Source organism: Heptranchias perlo, chromosome 12, assembly GCF_035084215.1.
Source record: "Heptranchias perlo isolate sHepPer1 chromosome 12, sHepPer1.hap1, whole genome shotgun sequence".
NCBI lineage: Eukaryota > Metazoa > Chordata > Chondrichthyes > Hexanchiformes > Hexanchidae > Heptranchias > Heptranchias perlo.
The window spans coordinates 12,362,692-12,377,929 of record NC_090336.1 but is presented as its reverse complement, the minus strand read 5'-3'; the positions used below and the strand labels follow the sequence as shown (position 1 = coordinate 12,377,929).

Sequence of the window (15,238 nt, the reverse complement as noted above, 5' to 3'; positions counted from 1 at the left end):
TTTTTTTTAGAAATGGTATTGTTTATCAATGTTCTCATCAGTTGTGGTATGTTTGTTTTAGATGAATAATGATTTACAGGACTTTCTTTACCGCTTTCCAATTGCAAAACAAAAAAAAATTCACGTGACTTAAATAAGAAGCACAATTTATCTGGGACAGTTTGTGAATATGAAATATCTACTCTGTTTATTGAGCGAAGAGCTATAAATGCAGCATAGGTATTTCAACTCAAGGCAAACAGGAAGACGGTATCAAAGATAAAGCTTTGAGTCAGCAGAGAGGAAGTCGTGGCACCAGTTAGAAATAGCTGAAAACAGGTTGCAGCAAAAAATGGACAGAACTTATTACATTTGATCAAAAAAGAGCTGGCAAAAGAGTTAGAAAAACAGAAAACATAATGCTAAAAATTGAAATACAGTAGAAGCAGGGATTTTAAGAATAAAACAGAAACTGAAAGGATACCAGCTGCTCACAGCCCATCAATGAGTTACAAATTCATACAACAAACACACAACTACAACAATCAAAGCCTTAACTTACATTCACTGTTTAAACTTGTTCCTCTCATGTGGCAGATATCCCGCTGCATGTTTTGTCATAAAAGACATACTTTATGCTTCTGCCCTTTTCTTTCATTTGTTTGAATTGGCTTCACCTAACCAAATCGATCACATTACATAGAAGGAACAGAGGATGGGCATAGCTTTTTTAAAAAATATGTAGATAGATTTTTTGATCATTGAATTAGTTCTAAACCAGGGTTAACTTTGCCCTTTAAGTTTTTGGCATAAAAAAATTATTTCATTCTACTGGACAACTCTGCTGATTATGACAAAAAGTTATTATTCAAATGAAGCATTTCATACTCAGTAATTTTGTTCCTCTTCAAAAAAAAAAGGAAGAGAAATTCTGTGGCATATTTGGTTGGAACGCTATCCTTTTCACCTGGGTTTGAAAGCAGCCCCGACTCGTGCAAAGGAAGTCTCTTCTCTGCCAGTTGCAAAGGTCCTAAGTGAGTAGTGAGTTTGAATAGCCATAATTCAGGTCCTAGTGGGTTCACACAAAGCACAAAACTACATACAATCCTGGCAAACCCACAGAAGAGGCAACAAGGATGTCTTCTGGGAAAACTGAATTATCACATTAGTATTTTTGGGGGGGGGGGGAAAGAGAAGAGATGCTCTTCTGAGGTTGGGTTTGAGATGAATTGATAGGACAATGTTACCCATCTGACCCATACCATTGGCAGTAGATCCAAAAAGCATGAAGGAAAGATACCATTGCTGAAAGATGGTTCCTCTTCTTAATGTGTATAAAATGAACTCCCAAAACATTATGACACATCTGTGGGTGGTAAAGTGCAACAAAAACATTTTTTTTTAAGGAGACTCAGTTTAAAAGAAAAAAAATTGCATTCCAAAGTTTTTCTTACCAACTGTACAGTTGATTTTGGCATTATTCGTACAGCCTCAGCCCCCAGAGTTGTCAGTTTGTTGGTGATCTGAAGGTTGATGGGTGTGTTTTGAGAGTCTGCATTAACTACCGATTTCTGAGGGTTGCTTAGAGCCGTTACCATGGCAATGGTAGGTCTTGGTGTAACGACTGAGGCAGGCATGGTATGTGTTGTTTTTAGCAGAGTAAGAGGAATCTGCTTTGTGGTAACAACTGAAGCTTCAGTTATTGTTTTCTGTGAATTGAAAAAAAAAGTTCACAAGAATCGTAATTATGCTTTGAATAAATGAAACATAATCAAGAGATAAAGATGCAAATGTTTCAGCCCAATGTATTTACCTTAACATGTATTTTTAAAATCTCTATTTCTGCATTTTTTTTTGCAATGCTTAATAAACATACAGTGCAATTTTAACCTTGTGTCATTTAGAGACAAACAGTAAAAGTTCCATACTGCGCTACTACTGATTTTCTTTTGTACAAGGCATTTCTTTCATTAATTTCCAAGAAACGTCAACAATCCCTCCAAAACACAATATCAAACATGCAAAATGGAGACAGATACATGCAAAGTATACTGGATATAGATATTAATCATTCAAATGGGACATAGGTAAAAACAATACTATTCCTGTGCTTTACTGAACGTTGCTGGTGCCACAGTGACTCTTTATGAAAAATCCAATTACAGGAACTTCAGTCTTCTGCTACCCCGACCTACAAAAGCACAGTCACAATTGACTGACTAACAACACTTCTTTTTTTGCCTGCATGATGAATAAGTAGAGGTCAACTCCCTCCCTAGGACCCACCTGGCAAGAGAATGACTATCCATCTGCTCAGGTGGAGCTGAGGCAAGCAGGTGCCCACAGTGTGATATCTGACAGTACTGAGCTCCATCCAGTATTTCCCAGTAATTCTGAAAAGGGGTACAGCTTTCCATGATTTATTAAACCAATATACTTATCGGTGTGTCACAGAAAGTTATCCAGTGATGGAACAATACAAATTCACTTGGTTTTTCATTGTCACAAGAGTGGAGGGGGTGGGGAAGATATGCAGGATAGGTACATTTAATAGATTCATAGCAAAATTAATTTGTGTTGCAGAAGAAGCATTTGTATTTCACAATGCAGACTAAAATATTTCCCCAGTTCTTCAGCATCCACCAATACTTCACTCTTTTTGTGCCATATTCAAATTAAACTGTTCCTATTGATATGCAATAAGATTCTAATTTGTCACAAGTTGCAAGCTTTAAAGAATGAACTTCAGAGAAATATCAGATCTGAAAAATTCAAACAGTTTTAAATACTGAGAAATGAATAACTTTCAGTGTTCATAATCTTTTAAAAGATAACTAAGCATTTGCTAATTTTATCCCCAACATCTTGTTTTAACTGAATTTACCATAAATACAGAAGGTTAAATATACACAAGTGACAAACCTATAATCATGGCCTACAAGTCTGAGACATGAGTGCTTCATACAGTTTGGGTGCTTACTCCTGTAACAAAATTGAGAGTGCTACTTTTAATAATTGAGTTGCACCACACCACCTGGTTAAAGCATCTGGAACATATCTTCCCTACATGTATTCATGTTAGTCAAGACAGTGGGGTAGATTCTCAACTTGCCGCCCGGGCATAAAACTGGTGTTATGGATCAGCTTCTCATTACAGAAACCGCCTGATTTTTATTCCACTGAATCTATAATGGGCGACCGATCCACATAACAGTTGTACACCCAGATAGTAAGTTAAAAATCTACTCCAGTGATTCTTACCAACATGATTCACACTTTGATCACTGGCAGTTCAGGGGAAACTCCCATCTCCCTCAATCATATGGTTTTGTAAGTTTTCAGTTTGTGTCGGGTGGTGCTTGAAATACTATTATAATAATAAAGCTATTCAAATCCAAGAATAACTTTACAACACTAATAGTAAGCCTAAAACATTAAAATACTAAACATAGATTTTCATAAAATTAGACACATGATCTGTGCTTGCCTTATTTTCCTTCTATCCTCCCAGTCTTACTTTCCTCATTATTTTTGCTTCCACCATCTATTTCTGAAGTGAGAGCTGCTTTTTAAATAAAGCATTTCATTTGTTAAAAACTGGTTTTAAATGCCTACTAATAAGACTGACATGGTCACATCATGGCAGTTCAATCTTTGAGACAGTTGTTCTTCAAATACAACATATAAAATCTATTAGGAAAGTTCTGCATAAATACTCTCCAATATCCAAAAATAACCAAACAAAATTTCAAAATATTCATCCATCCCGACATCTCAGCATAGCATCTATCCACAACCTCCAGTGCAGGACACCAAAAGCATTAGGCCATGCATGGCATTTGTCCAATCAATGGCAGGACTCTTGTGGAGGTTTAAAGAGATGCATGTGCTGTTGTCAGGGATTTTGGGACAACTGTATTAGTAACGCAAGGGATGGAAGTGAAAAAATTCCATCAAGGACCAGTTTGCTCTACATCCTTGCTAGAGCATTGCACTCTATAGCTATTGCTATAACCTCCGATCCCATTCCCTACCAGAAATTTATCCAGCTTTCTTTCAAAACAGCATCAATTGCTTTTGTTGGTATCTGTGCCATATACCCACTACTCAGAGGAAAACATTTTGTTAATCTCTAACCCTGTTTGAGGATTGTTAATTTTTTAATCTTCCACGACAGATAGCCTGAGTGTTTTAAGGACCTGGATCATACCTCAACTCAATCCCTTCTCCAATGAAAACAAGTTAATCTCCACAAGTCTCTTCTCATACTGTAAAGTGTTAAGACTGAGACTCATTCTTACTGCTCTTCACTAAACCTTCTCCATAATGCCTTGCACTTGAAAGGTAGTCCTTTCCTAGATACGTTTATCTATTGAATTGGATTCAGTATGTTCATATGGTTTGTCATTTCATCACGAGGAGTTTACACACCTTGATTAAAAGATACAAAGCTCATATGCAAATACATGATGAACTCCTAGTTTTAGCATAACTAACAGTACTTTCAGGTAAACATTAATTAGCAAGAAATAGCAGCACATATTTAAATATTTACTTGCTGAAATCTGACTGGTTGTCAGATTCAAACTTCAGTGTAATGAAGTCATTCCTGATGATGTGACTAATGGAATTTCTACTTTAAAAAAAATAACAGATCAAAATAGAGGATATCTACTTCACTAAGTCACAAGATGCATGACATTCTATTCAGAGAGAAAACATGTTTAGAGGCAATAATATATCTAATAAAGCAGCTGCCTCTATTTTGTTTGACTACCAAGCGAGTCGGAAAATCCATTCATAAGGTCTGAAATCTAGTCTGGGGGTAAATATGTAACGGTCATTAATTTACACCATCAACTTATCTACCATGGGGTAAAGGCTGTTAACATCTTTTTATATGCTTACTTACTTGAAAAGAAATGGTTCTAACATGCATGAGGCTGACAGCATAAAACCACAGCTCTGGCTGCTGGCTTGCAGTTTTAGCGTAAGTACAATAAAATTCCATTGTTTTTAAGATGCTGGTGTTTTATCTTGCTGTATCTTTGCTTTAGTAAATAAATCTGACCAGTTAGCCTGTACATATTGGCACATTATTCTTCAACCTTCACCAGAATGATACCTGGGCTTAGAGGGTTGAATTATGAGGACAGGTTGCATAAACTTGGCTTGCATTCCCTTGAGTAAAGATGATTGAGGGACGATCTGATCAAGGTTTTTAAAATGTTAAAAGGATTCACATAGGGTAGATACAGAGAAACTAATTCCTCTGATGAAGGAATTCTCTGCTCCAAAAGGCTGTGGATGCTGGGACAATTGGAGCTTTCAAGACTGAGATCGATAGATTTTTGATAGGTAAGAGTATTAATGATTAGAGATGAAATCACTTCAATGATAAAGGAGGATATAACGAGAGGTAAGCAGCCAACAGAGACCTTACGGGTTGAACTGAGAAATAGGAAGGAATCTAAGACTATATTGGGAATTGTGTATAGGACCCCTGGCAGCAGCTCTGAAGTGCTAGATTGTATAAATGCAGAGATTAGACAAGTGTGTAAGAAAGGCATCGTGGTCTTAATGGGGGACTTTAACCTTCACACAGATTGGGAAAAGCAGACTAGCAACTGTCAGAAAGGTAGTGAATTTCTTGAGTGTGTCCAGGATAGTTTTCTACAGCACTATGTCCTAGAGGCAACAAGGAGGCAAGCCATACTAGATTTAGTAATGAGTAATGAACCAGATTTAGTTAACAGCTTCACTGTGTGTGAACATCTATCCAATAGCGATCATGACATGATCGAGTTCAATGTAGTGTTTGAAAGGGAAAAAAGTGAGTCAGCTGCTAAGATTCTAGACTTGGGTACGGCCGACTTCAATGGGATGAGACAGAGACTGTCCACAGTAAACTGGGCAAATCTGTTAATGGATAAAACGACTGATGATCAGTGGGAAATGTTTAAAGAAACATTTAACGTGATACAGAATCGGTTTATACCTGAGGGGCAAGAACTCTACTTGCCAAAAAAAAACAGCCATGGACAACTAAAGAGGTACGGGACAGTATAAGACATAAGGAAAGGGCATACAAAAAAGCAAAAAATGCACAGATCCTGGCGAATGGGAAAGATACAAAGATCAACAAAGGATCACAAAACAGATAGTAAGAGCTACAAAAAGAAAGTATGAAAAGAAACTTGCAAGGGATATCAAAACCAATACGAAGAACTTTTATAGTTACATTAGGAAAAAGAGGGTGGTCAGGAGCAGTATTGGCCCCCGAAAAACTGAAAGTGGGGATATTGTCATTGACAATGGGGAAATGGCGGACATGTTGAACAATTACTTTGAGTCAGTATTTACAATTGAAAAAGAGGTTAGCATGCTGGAAATCCCAAGAAAACTAATATTGAATCGGGGACAGGGACTCGATAAGTAAAGCAACAGTAATGAAGAAAATAATAGCACTAAAGAGTGACAAATCCCCAGGACCAGATGGTTTCCATCCCAGGGTTTTAAAGGAAGTAGGTGAGCACATTGCAGATGCCCTAACTACAATCTTTCAAAGTTCTCTAGATTTAGGAACTGTCCCTCGAGATTGGAAAATTGCACGTCACTCCGCTTTTTAAGAAAGAGAGAGGGAAACCAGGGAATTATAGACCAGTTAGCCGAACATCTGTTGTGGGGAAAATGCTGGAGTGTATAATTAAGGATAGGGTGACTGAACACCTCGAGAATTTTCAGTTAATCAGAGAGAGCCAGCATGGATTTGTGAAAGGTAGGTCATGCCTGACAAACCTAATTGAATTTTTTGAAGAGGTGACTAAAGTAGTGGACAGGGGAATGTCAATGGATGTTATTTATATGGACTTCTAGAAGGCATTTGATAAGGTCCCACATAAGAGGCTGTTCGCTAAGATAGAAGCCCATGGAATCAAGGGAAAAGTACGGACTTGGTTAGGAAGTTGGCTGAACGAAAGGCGACAGAGAGTAGGGATAATGGGTAGGTACTCACATTGGCAGGATGTGACTGGTGGAGTCCCACAGGGATCTGTCTACGGGTCTCAATTGACACAAAGATTGGTGGCATTGTAGGCAGTGTGGGCAGTGTAGATGAAAACATAAAATTACAAAGCGATATTGATAGATTAGGTGAATGGGTAAAACTGTGGCAAATGGAATGCAATGTAGACAAATGTGAGGTCATCCATTTTGGAACAAAAAAGGATAGAACAAGGTACTTTCTAAATGGTAAAAAATTAAAAACCGTGGATGTCCAAAGGGACTTGTGGTGCAGGTACATATATCATTGATGTGTCATGAACAGGTGCAGAAAATAATCAAGAAGGCTAATGGAATGCTGGCCTTTGTATCTAGAGGACGAGAGTACAAGGGGGCAGAAGTTATGCTGCAGCTATACAAAACCCTGGTTGGACCGCACCTGGAGTACTGTGAGCGGTTCTGGGCAACGCACCTTCGGAAGGACATATTGGCCTTGGAGGAAGTGCAGCGTAGGTTTACTAGAATGATACCCGTTCTTCAAGTGTTAAGTTACGAGGAGAGATTACACAAATTGGGGTTATATTCTCTGGAGTTTCAAAGGTTGAGGGGTGATCTGATCGAAGTTTATAAGATATTAAAGGGAACAGATAGGGTGGATAGAGAGAAACTATTTCCACTGGTTGGGGATTCTAGGAGTTGGGAGCAGTGTCTAAAAATTAGAGCCAGACCTGTCAGGAGCGAGATTAGAAAACATTTCTACACACAAAGGGTGGTAGAAGTTTGGAACTCTCTTCCGCAAATGGCAATTGATACTAGCTCAATTGCTAAATTTAAATCTGAGATAGATAGCTTTTTGGCAACCAAAGGTATTAAGGGATATGGGCCAAAGGCGGGTATATGGAGTTAGATCACAGATCAGCCATGATCTTATCAAATGGCGGAGCAGGCATGAGGGGCTGAATGGCCTACTCCTGTTCCTATATGGAGCTACGGCGGGTAAATAGAATTGAGGAACCGATCAGCCACGATCTATATAAATGGCGCAGCAGGCTTGAGAAGCTGAATGGCCTACTCCTGTTTCTACGTGAAGGGAAAATGTGGTGAATGCCTAGTATTCTCCAATAAGCAGTTTCTGTGAATAGTGGTTGACAGTGAAACCTGCGCACCTAATCCAGGCACCTTTGGACGCAGGTTTCAGTTCTTAAGGAACTCCATCTGCTTCTGGAAACTGTAATCCAGTAATGAACATAAAGATGAATGTCAGAAAAAAAACCTGCACTATAATAGATGTCATACTGGTAGCATGACCTCATGATGGCTCAGCCCTAGGTATTTTAATACTGAAAGATATAAACAACCCTATATCATACTTGGTTAAAAAATGATTTTGAGCCATCTTTAAAATGGTTCTTGTCTTGGCAAATTGAAGATAGACCGAAAGATGAACTGATTCGACTTTCAGCCTTGCCCTCGAATTGTTGAGCCATCACAGTAAGACGATATACATATATGCCCCCATAACTTCAATTAAATCCATCAGCAGCAAATGCCTTTTTATAGGAACATGTCAAACCTGAAACTTTTCCACCTTCCTGTGTTCATTTCTTCAGTTAACTCTCTGAAGTACTGAATCGGAGATGGCTAATGTTTTTTGAGATAGAATACCTTCCCTGCTTCCTCCTCCCATCCCAAGTGCTAATGCCTTTCTCTGATGCTGCCCACCTGCCCCTGACAAAATAACCTTATAGGTCTTACTGCACTTTTACTAAGAGCCATAAAGAACTTATACTCCATCTCCAGTTAAGACCACTTTTCTCGACAATACTCTGCAAGCCCAGCTCTCCTTTCTCCACTGATCCCACCAGGATCCACCTCTACCAATCCCCCTACTCCAATGCTCCTAACAACCAAGTCTACCCTTCCATTAGCACCACACCCAAGCAACCCCCTTTAATCACTTCCACACTTCTAACACACCACACCAAGTACTCAGATTTCAGAATGCCTATCCATTACTCATTACCCCCTGTCCCCCAACATTCACATCTCAAAACCCCTTGCTCCTTTCACATCCCACCACCCCACTCCCACTGTTACCAAACCACTAGAATTTCCCCCAAATCCTACTAAAATGACACAATTCCTGCCCCCCCCCCACCCTGTTTAGTATTTCTTCATGCTTTCTACTTGCCTGCAACCTGGAACACACTCTGGATTTTGGACTTCAAACAAAGTTAAGACACGAAATTCATTATTATGTATTTGTTGAGCTATGTAATCAAAAGTTATGGATGGATGTACAATCCATGAAGATGTAGACATAATTACATTATTGGAAGCTGAAAATACCACTTACACTCCAATAATACTTGGTAATAAAATAACAATTTCAATTATTTAATCAACCTAGATTAATGTCGCCGATAAGATATTGTACATTCAATGGTATCAGACAACATATTATTAAATTCACTATGAGCAACACGTGAGCTCTGCCCTGTAATATTTTAAAAGCACTATGCCTAGTGTGCAATTTCATCACACTTCCTTTAGCACCTCAGTGTCTCACATCTTATATGCAATTTTTTATCTTCAAATAATTGCTGTTCAAATATTCAAATTATTCATGAATTTATTTGCAATCAATGCAAATTTCTTCCACCGGCGGGCTGATATAAAAATGAACAATCAAATTTATTAATTGTAATTCGGTCAAATGCAAACTTATTTTTTTTTTACAAAGGAAGGTGGCAAACCAAATTGTTTAAAGCACTTTCTGAAAAATAATTCTATTGCCATTATCTCCCTCAACTGACTCTATAAAATAAACTTTTTATCTTTGATTACCTCCATTAATATTTTTACTTGAGGGCTTCAGCCTCTCTCAAAAGCCTGACCTTGGACTTGATAGTTTGCACCAGAGCTATGAACCTGTTAGTTGAAGGAGAATCCCAGTATGCAATGTGTGAAATTTCCCAAGATGCATCAGAATAATTTTGTCAGCCCAACTGCAAGAATGTTTCTTTTTAGTCTGCAACAGTATGCAACTATTTGGTTGTTTTCCAAATTATCTGAAAATCAAAGCTTTATTCGGGTAGAGTTAATACTGATTTGTGTATCGTAAAATAATGCAAAGAGAGAAAAATCTAGCACGGGCTACTTCAAGCATGACAGGGATACTGCTGATTCTAAAACAATCTATTTTTCTCATTGGCAAAGTCAAATTGTGTTTTTGTGTACAACAGTATTTCAGTTTGTCTGATTTTGAAAATTATTTGACTATAAACTGGATGATGAATCTAAGTAGGTTTTCAACTAAAGTTTCAAATAAAAGTTACAGGCTGACACAATGGAGGTGAAATTCATCTTGGACGCTATCTCAAAACGGGCAATAGTGCATCAGCAGCCCGTTTCTGCACTCCGACCAATTTTCTTTTCCATTGATTTCAATTGAAAAGAAATTCACACAGAGTGTAAAACAGGCTGCCGATGGGCTATCGCCCATTTTGCGCTACCGCACACAACAAATATTGTCCCCAGTATGCTCTTCACTGTTTAAAGAAGATGTGTTTATACAACTATAACTGGTGAGTGTTATGAATGTTTTATCCAAAAAAAGAGACTTTCATTGTAGGTAAATGTTTTCTCAGGTAAATTCTGGAAATGTTTATGATTGACAAGAAAATTGGCTATTCATAGAGGATGGTGTTTGCGAGCCCAGCCCCTCGTACCCATCTTCTCACAGGTGCAACAATTACTGATAGAATTCTTTTGGTTGAAAGTTAAAATAAATTTTATTAAAACAGCTATCTGTTGATATACTGTTGCGGAGAGGCTGGGACAGAGACATCGCGAGTGAAATCTATATATTTATGCTGTGATATTTATCTAAGAGAAGCAGCATTTGCTTATTTTTCTCAAACGAATCACAGAACCCCTAATTCTCCGCAAAGACCTTTTACTAACCAGAGCTGCCAGATGCAGGACTTTCCTTCTCACCACCAATGCTGCCAGACCCAGGCCGTCCCAACAGTGCTAACAAACTTCAGTAAGCCAAGCCCTACTTTGTACCCCCTCTATGTAATCAAAGACCAGGGCCACTCCAAAGTGCTTCTAAACATCAGGTACCTACTTCCAACCTGATTAGTTACATACTAGCTTACTTGTTTCTTGGGCTTTAAAAAAAAGGTAAATGATTAAAAGTAAATATATTGGCAAAGGCACATGTAATAATCAAGACCACTAATTTACAATTTTCACAAAATAATGGACAGTTAAGGAATATGATCTCCACAACACTGTAATAAGGGAATTTGACTCAGTCAGCGTAAATCAGTGGTCTTAATAATCCATCATGCGTTACATGCCATAACACCTCTATTGCTATAAAACAATGCGCCCTCCAACCACCATGAGCAGTAACACAGAAAATCTGCTAATCTACATTAAAAAAATTAAAAACCTTGCTTAAAGCACAAACTTCCTGTATGTATTCATCTTACTTGCTGTTGTCATGGATTTTCAGTCTCATTTTTCTGTCACACTTTGATTGGCTCAAAGTGAAACAGCAGCAAACCACGACTGAGGAGGTTGGGAACATACAAATCAAAAGTGAGGAAAGCGGCTAGAAAATTGCCAATCTGGAGAACCTACTAATAAATTAATCCTAAAAGGTGAACCAGTTCAATCAATTAAAATATTTTATGAAAAAATAAATGGTCAACCATTTTTCTCAGCAACTGAATTTAAAAGGAAATAATATATATTTCACAGTAACATGATTAATTTAACCACTGAATTGTTATTTATGTCTTCTAATGCTTTCCTTGAAGTTTTTACTTCAAGGCCTCAATCCACCTCAAAAGCCTGGAATTTGACTGAATATTTCTTTCCTGAAAACTTGAGGGTTACCAATCACATCTATGCATTGTGAACATGAATAGTTTGCAGAATTTCTCAGCATGCATCAGTAGGTTTGAGTTGAAGTAGAAGGTGTTTCCCCTCAATATCTGAGGATTGGAGTGTTTCTTTGCTTCTTCTAAAAGGCTCAAACAAATTGGAGACTGAATTCTCACAGCTTTATTTCAAGCAACTCTTAGTTAAAAGATTAACAACTGCAATTTTCTCTTATGAACTGTTCACTTAGACAACACTTGATTAACAGCACCTGTGATTTCTCTGTTGTCAGAAAATAAAGTTTAGATTGTTCAATGAGAATGTATTTCTTTTCCTCCGTGGAATAGGTTGAAGAGGATTTGTTTATTTTACCAAGTGATTTAAATCTAGCTGGAAGATACATTTGAATTATAGGATGCTGCCTAATTGACTGCTGTCCATGTCAATCAAAACAAGCCCCTTCCCTTTTCATTTTGGTTGAAAATTCAGTTTAAAATATCTTTCCCTCAAATTTTTTGGGCTTAACAGCAATTTCTTTAATATAAAACCTTGGAAACTGCATAAACAATGGATTTTTAAGCATTTTATAGAAATCTAGATTTATTAAAGGTAGTGTTGTCAGCAAACTCACTAACAATGTACTAGTACTTTAAGGCAGAAATGTAGTATCAGACTTGGCTCAGTGATAACACTTTAACCTGAGTCAGAAGATCCTGAGTTCAAGCCCAACTCCAGAGACTGGTGCATATAATCTAGGTTGGCACTCTAGTGCAGTACGAAGGGAATACTGCACCGTTGGCAGCTTTCAGATGAAACAATAAATCAGGTGGAAGTAAAGGATTTCATGGGACTATTCAAAGAAAGCAGGGATATTCTCCTGGAATCGTGGCCATCATTTACCCCTCACCAATATCCATCTAAGATTGAATAGTTTTATTTCATATGTTGATATAATTATGACAATATAGGAAGCAGAGCAGTAAAACTGGTTGGAGCAGAGGGGTTTCTGTGCAGTGCAGGTTGAAGAACTGAGAGATGCAAAACTGAGGCCCTACAGCGCCATCAGTGATGAGGGTGTAATTACATTGGCAGTTCCCATAATAAATATAGTTACGGGAATTTATATTGAAAAAAATTGATAAAACTGTGACAAAAACATGATTACATTAAGTAAGGTATTGTAGACATTGTGTGTGTGGAGACATAAGTTTCGTGTATTGTAGATATTTATTTATTTAAGCATTGATCCATGCCAAAAAAAACTGTTGCATAGCAATTCTGGAGCAGGATTGGTTCATTTACATTGTTTCTGTGTTTAGAATGAAGGCAGTGAATGCTTCAATATGCTTTACCAGCACCACAATGTTTTTAATATCAACATATTTGCCATTCCCACTGCGCATGCTTTACATTGCTAAACTTACTGAATCAGAAAAAGGTCAGGTATATTGACATAGTTTGATAAAAAAATTACAGTGTAGAGGTTCAAAATTCTAATCCTAATTATTAGATCAATACCGACCAAGGTCTTGTAGGTTAACCCTTAGAAGTTGGCAAGCACAGTACACCCACCTGAGAAGTGTCATGACTTCCAGTAGAGGGAGCTCTAATACAATAGTTCTGAGCACAGCAGCACCGTGGATCCAGTTTCCCCTGCTAGCAAAGGGCCTCCTAAACCACACTAATACTGCTTACATATTTCAAACAAGGAAGTTCAAAGTACAGGAAGTGACCAAACAGCTAACAATATCGGGCTCTGGTAATGTGATTATTGATAGAAACACGCAATGGTTATTTGCTTTTACACCCTCACCACCTCCCCGCCCCCCCCCCCCCACCAACAAAAAAGAATTGATGCAAGGTAAGTGATGATTTCTTGGGGTTCTATTTTCAGCCCCTGAAGACTTAAGTTTATGAATTATTTTGTTCCTAAAATAATTTGCAAAACACAAAAGCGAAATATTAGACAAATGTTATTCCCACAAAAAGAGCTGCAATTCAGTTTTTTGTTCATAGCTGTAAAAAAGGACCAGCATGAGGCTTCCCTCCCAATTGATTCAGCAGAAGCAGTTTAAGTAACAGATTTAAAATGCGTATCTCTGCTTTTTTGGGAAAATGCCACCTAAATTAACCACATCAAATTGATAACAGCTTGAGCTGAGGCTTTTTGAGAAAAAGCCAGTTACAGCAAAGAACAAGTCGGACCATCGTTGTAAATAACTGTTTGAAGTCTTCGCTTTGGCCCATGGTCTAGTCAGATAGTCAATTACCTTATGAAAAGTAAGACAAAGGAAGAGACAGGTGAAAGGATTTAGTGTTTTTCTAAGAGTAAGGGAAGAAATATTTTCCCTTACTCTGTTTTTCTTGCCCAACATTACACCCCATCTCTAGCCAAGAAGACCTCTGCAAGAGTGTTGAATCCTGCCACCAGGATTACTCTTCCCTTGATTATCCATCTGTTAAGTTTTTGGCTTTTTACACTAGATATTTCTTTGGGTTTAGTGTGACTAGTCTCTCCAGTAAGTGGACCTCATTCCCTTATGAACCAGAATGTACCTCTACTTACCCAAGAAGCGAGACCCAGGGTTGAACAGAGAATTCCTGTGACTATATGCTAGTTTACTGGAATAAATCACGTGCGTCCATGTGCCCCTAAACTTCTCCACCCCTCTCTTTCCCATTAAAACACTCCTTAAAACCCACCTCTTTGACCAGGCTTTTGGTTATCTGTCCTAATATTTGCTTATGTGGCTCGATGTCAAATTATGTTTGATAACGCTCCTGTGAAGCGCCTAGAGACATTTTGCTACGATAAAGGCACTATATAAATGCAAGTTGTTGTGATTGCCTGGTCTTTAGTAGGCAGAAGAGTGCACACTATTAAACCACAGCTCAGGCTATAAACCATTAGACAAAGTTATGGAATGTTTAAAAAGGTAAATGAACAATATCCAATACAAATAATAATTACAAACTTTACTAATGTCCTAGAAATGCCAAAAGCAACAAGATGATTTTCCTGTGTTAATCCTCAACGTGCATGCTTTTTACATGGCTATTTCTGATTAGCCTCATGATGGCCTCAGACCGAGTGCAGCCTTTCTGCAATACAGCCTAGATACAGCTAAACATACTTTTGTAAATATCCCAAAACAATAAGAATTAAAAACCATTTCCCTTATCTACATTTAGATGATCAGTTATTCACAGGATTCAAAAGGGTATTTACCCACACAACTACCAAACATACTGAAAACAGCTACACTGGATGTTTCACAATAAATCCTTGCATTTAGGTCATCTTGAAGGAGAAAAAGACTTTCTATTGGCTGTATGCAATTTGTTTCATGTCATTCACAAC

General features: G+C 37.8%; 1 protein-coding gene across 3 annotated transcripts in view; it reads right to left on the bottom strand.

The window, feature by feature from the left end:
• The window catches only part of phf21aa (PHD finger protein 21Aa), a 243,826-nt gene that overhangs the window by 38,985 nt on the left and 189,603 nt on the right, over positions 1-15,238 (bottom strand). For all 3 annotated transcript variants that reach the window (XM_067993661.1, XM_067993664.1, XM_067993662.1), the window contains exon 5: positions 1,434-1,688. In XM_067993661.1, the coding sequence (XP_067849762.1) occupies positions 1,434-1,688 (255 nt within the window). The remainder of the gene's footprint in view (positions 1-1,433; positions 1,689-15,238) is intronic.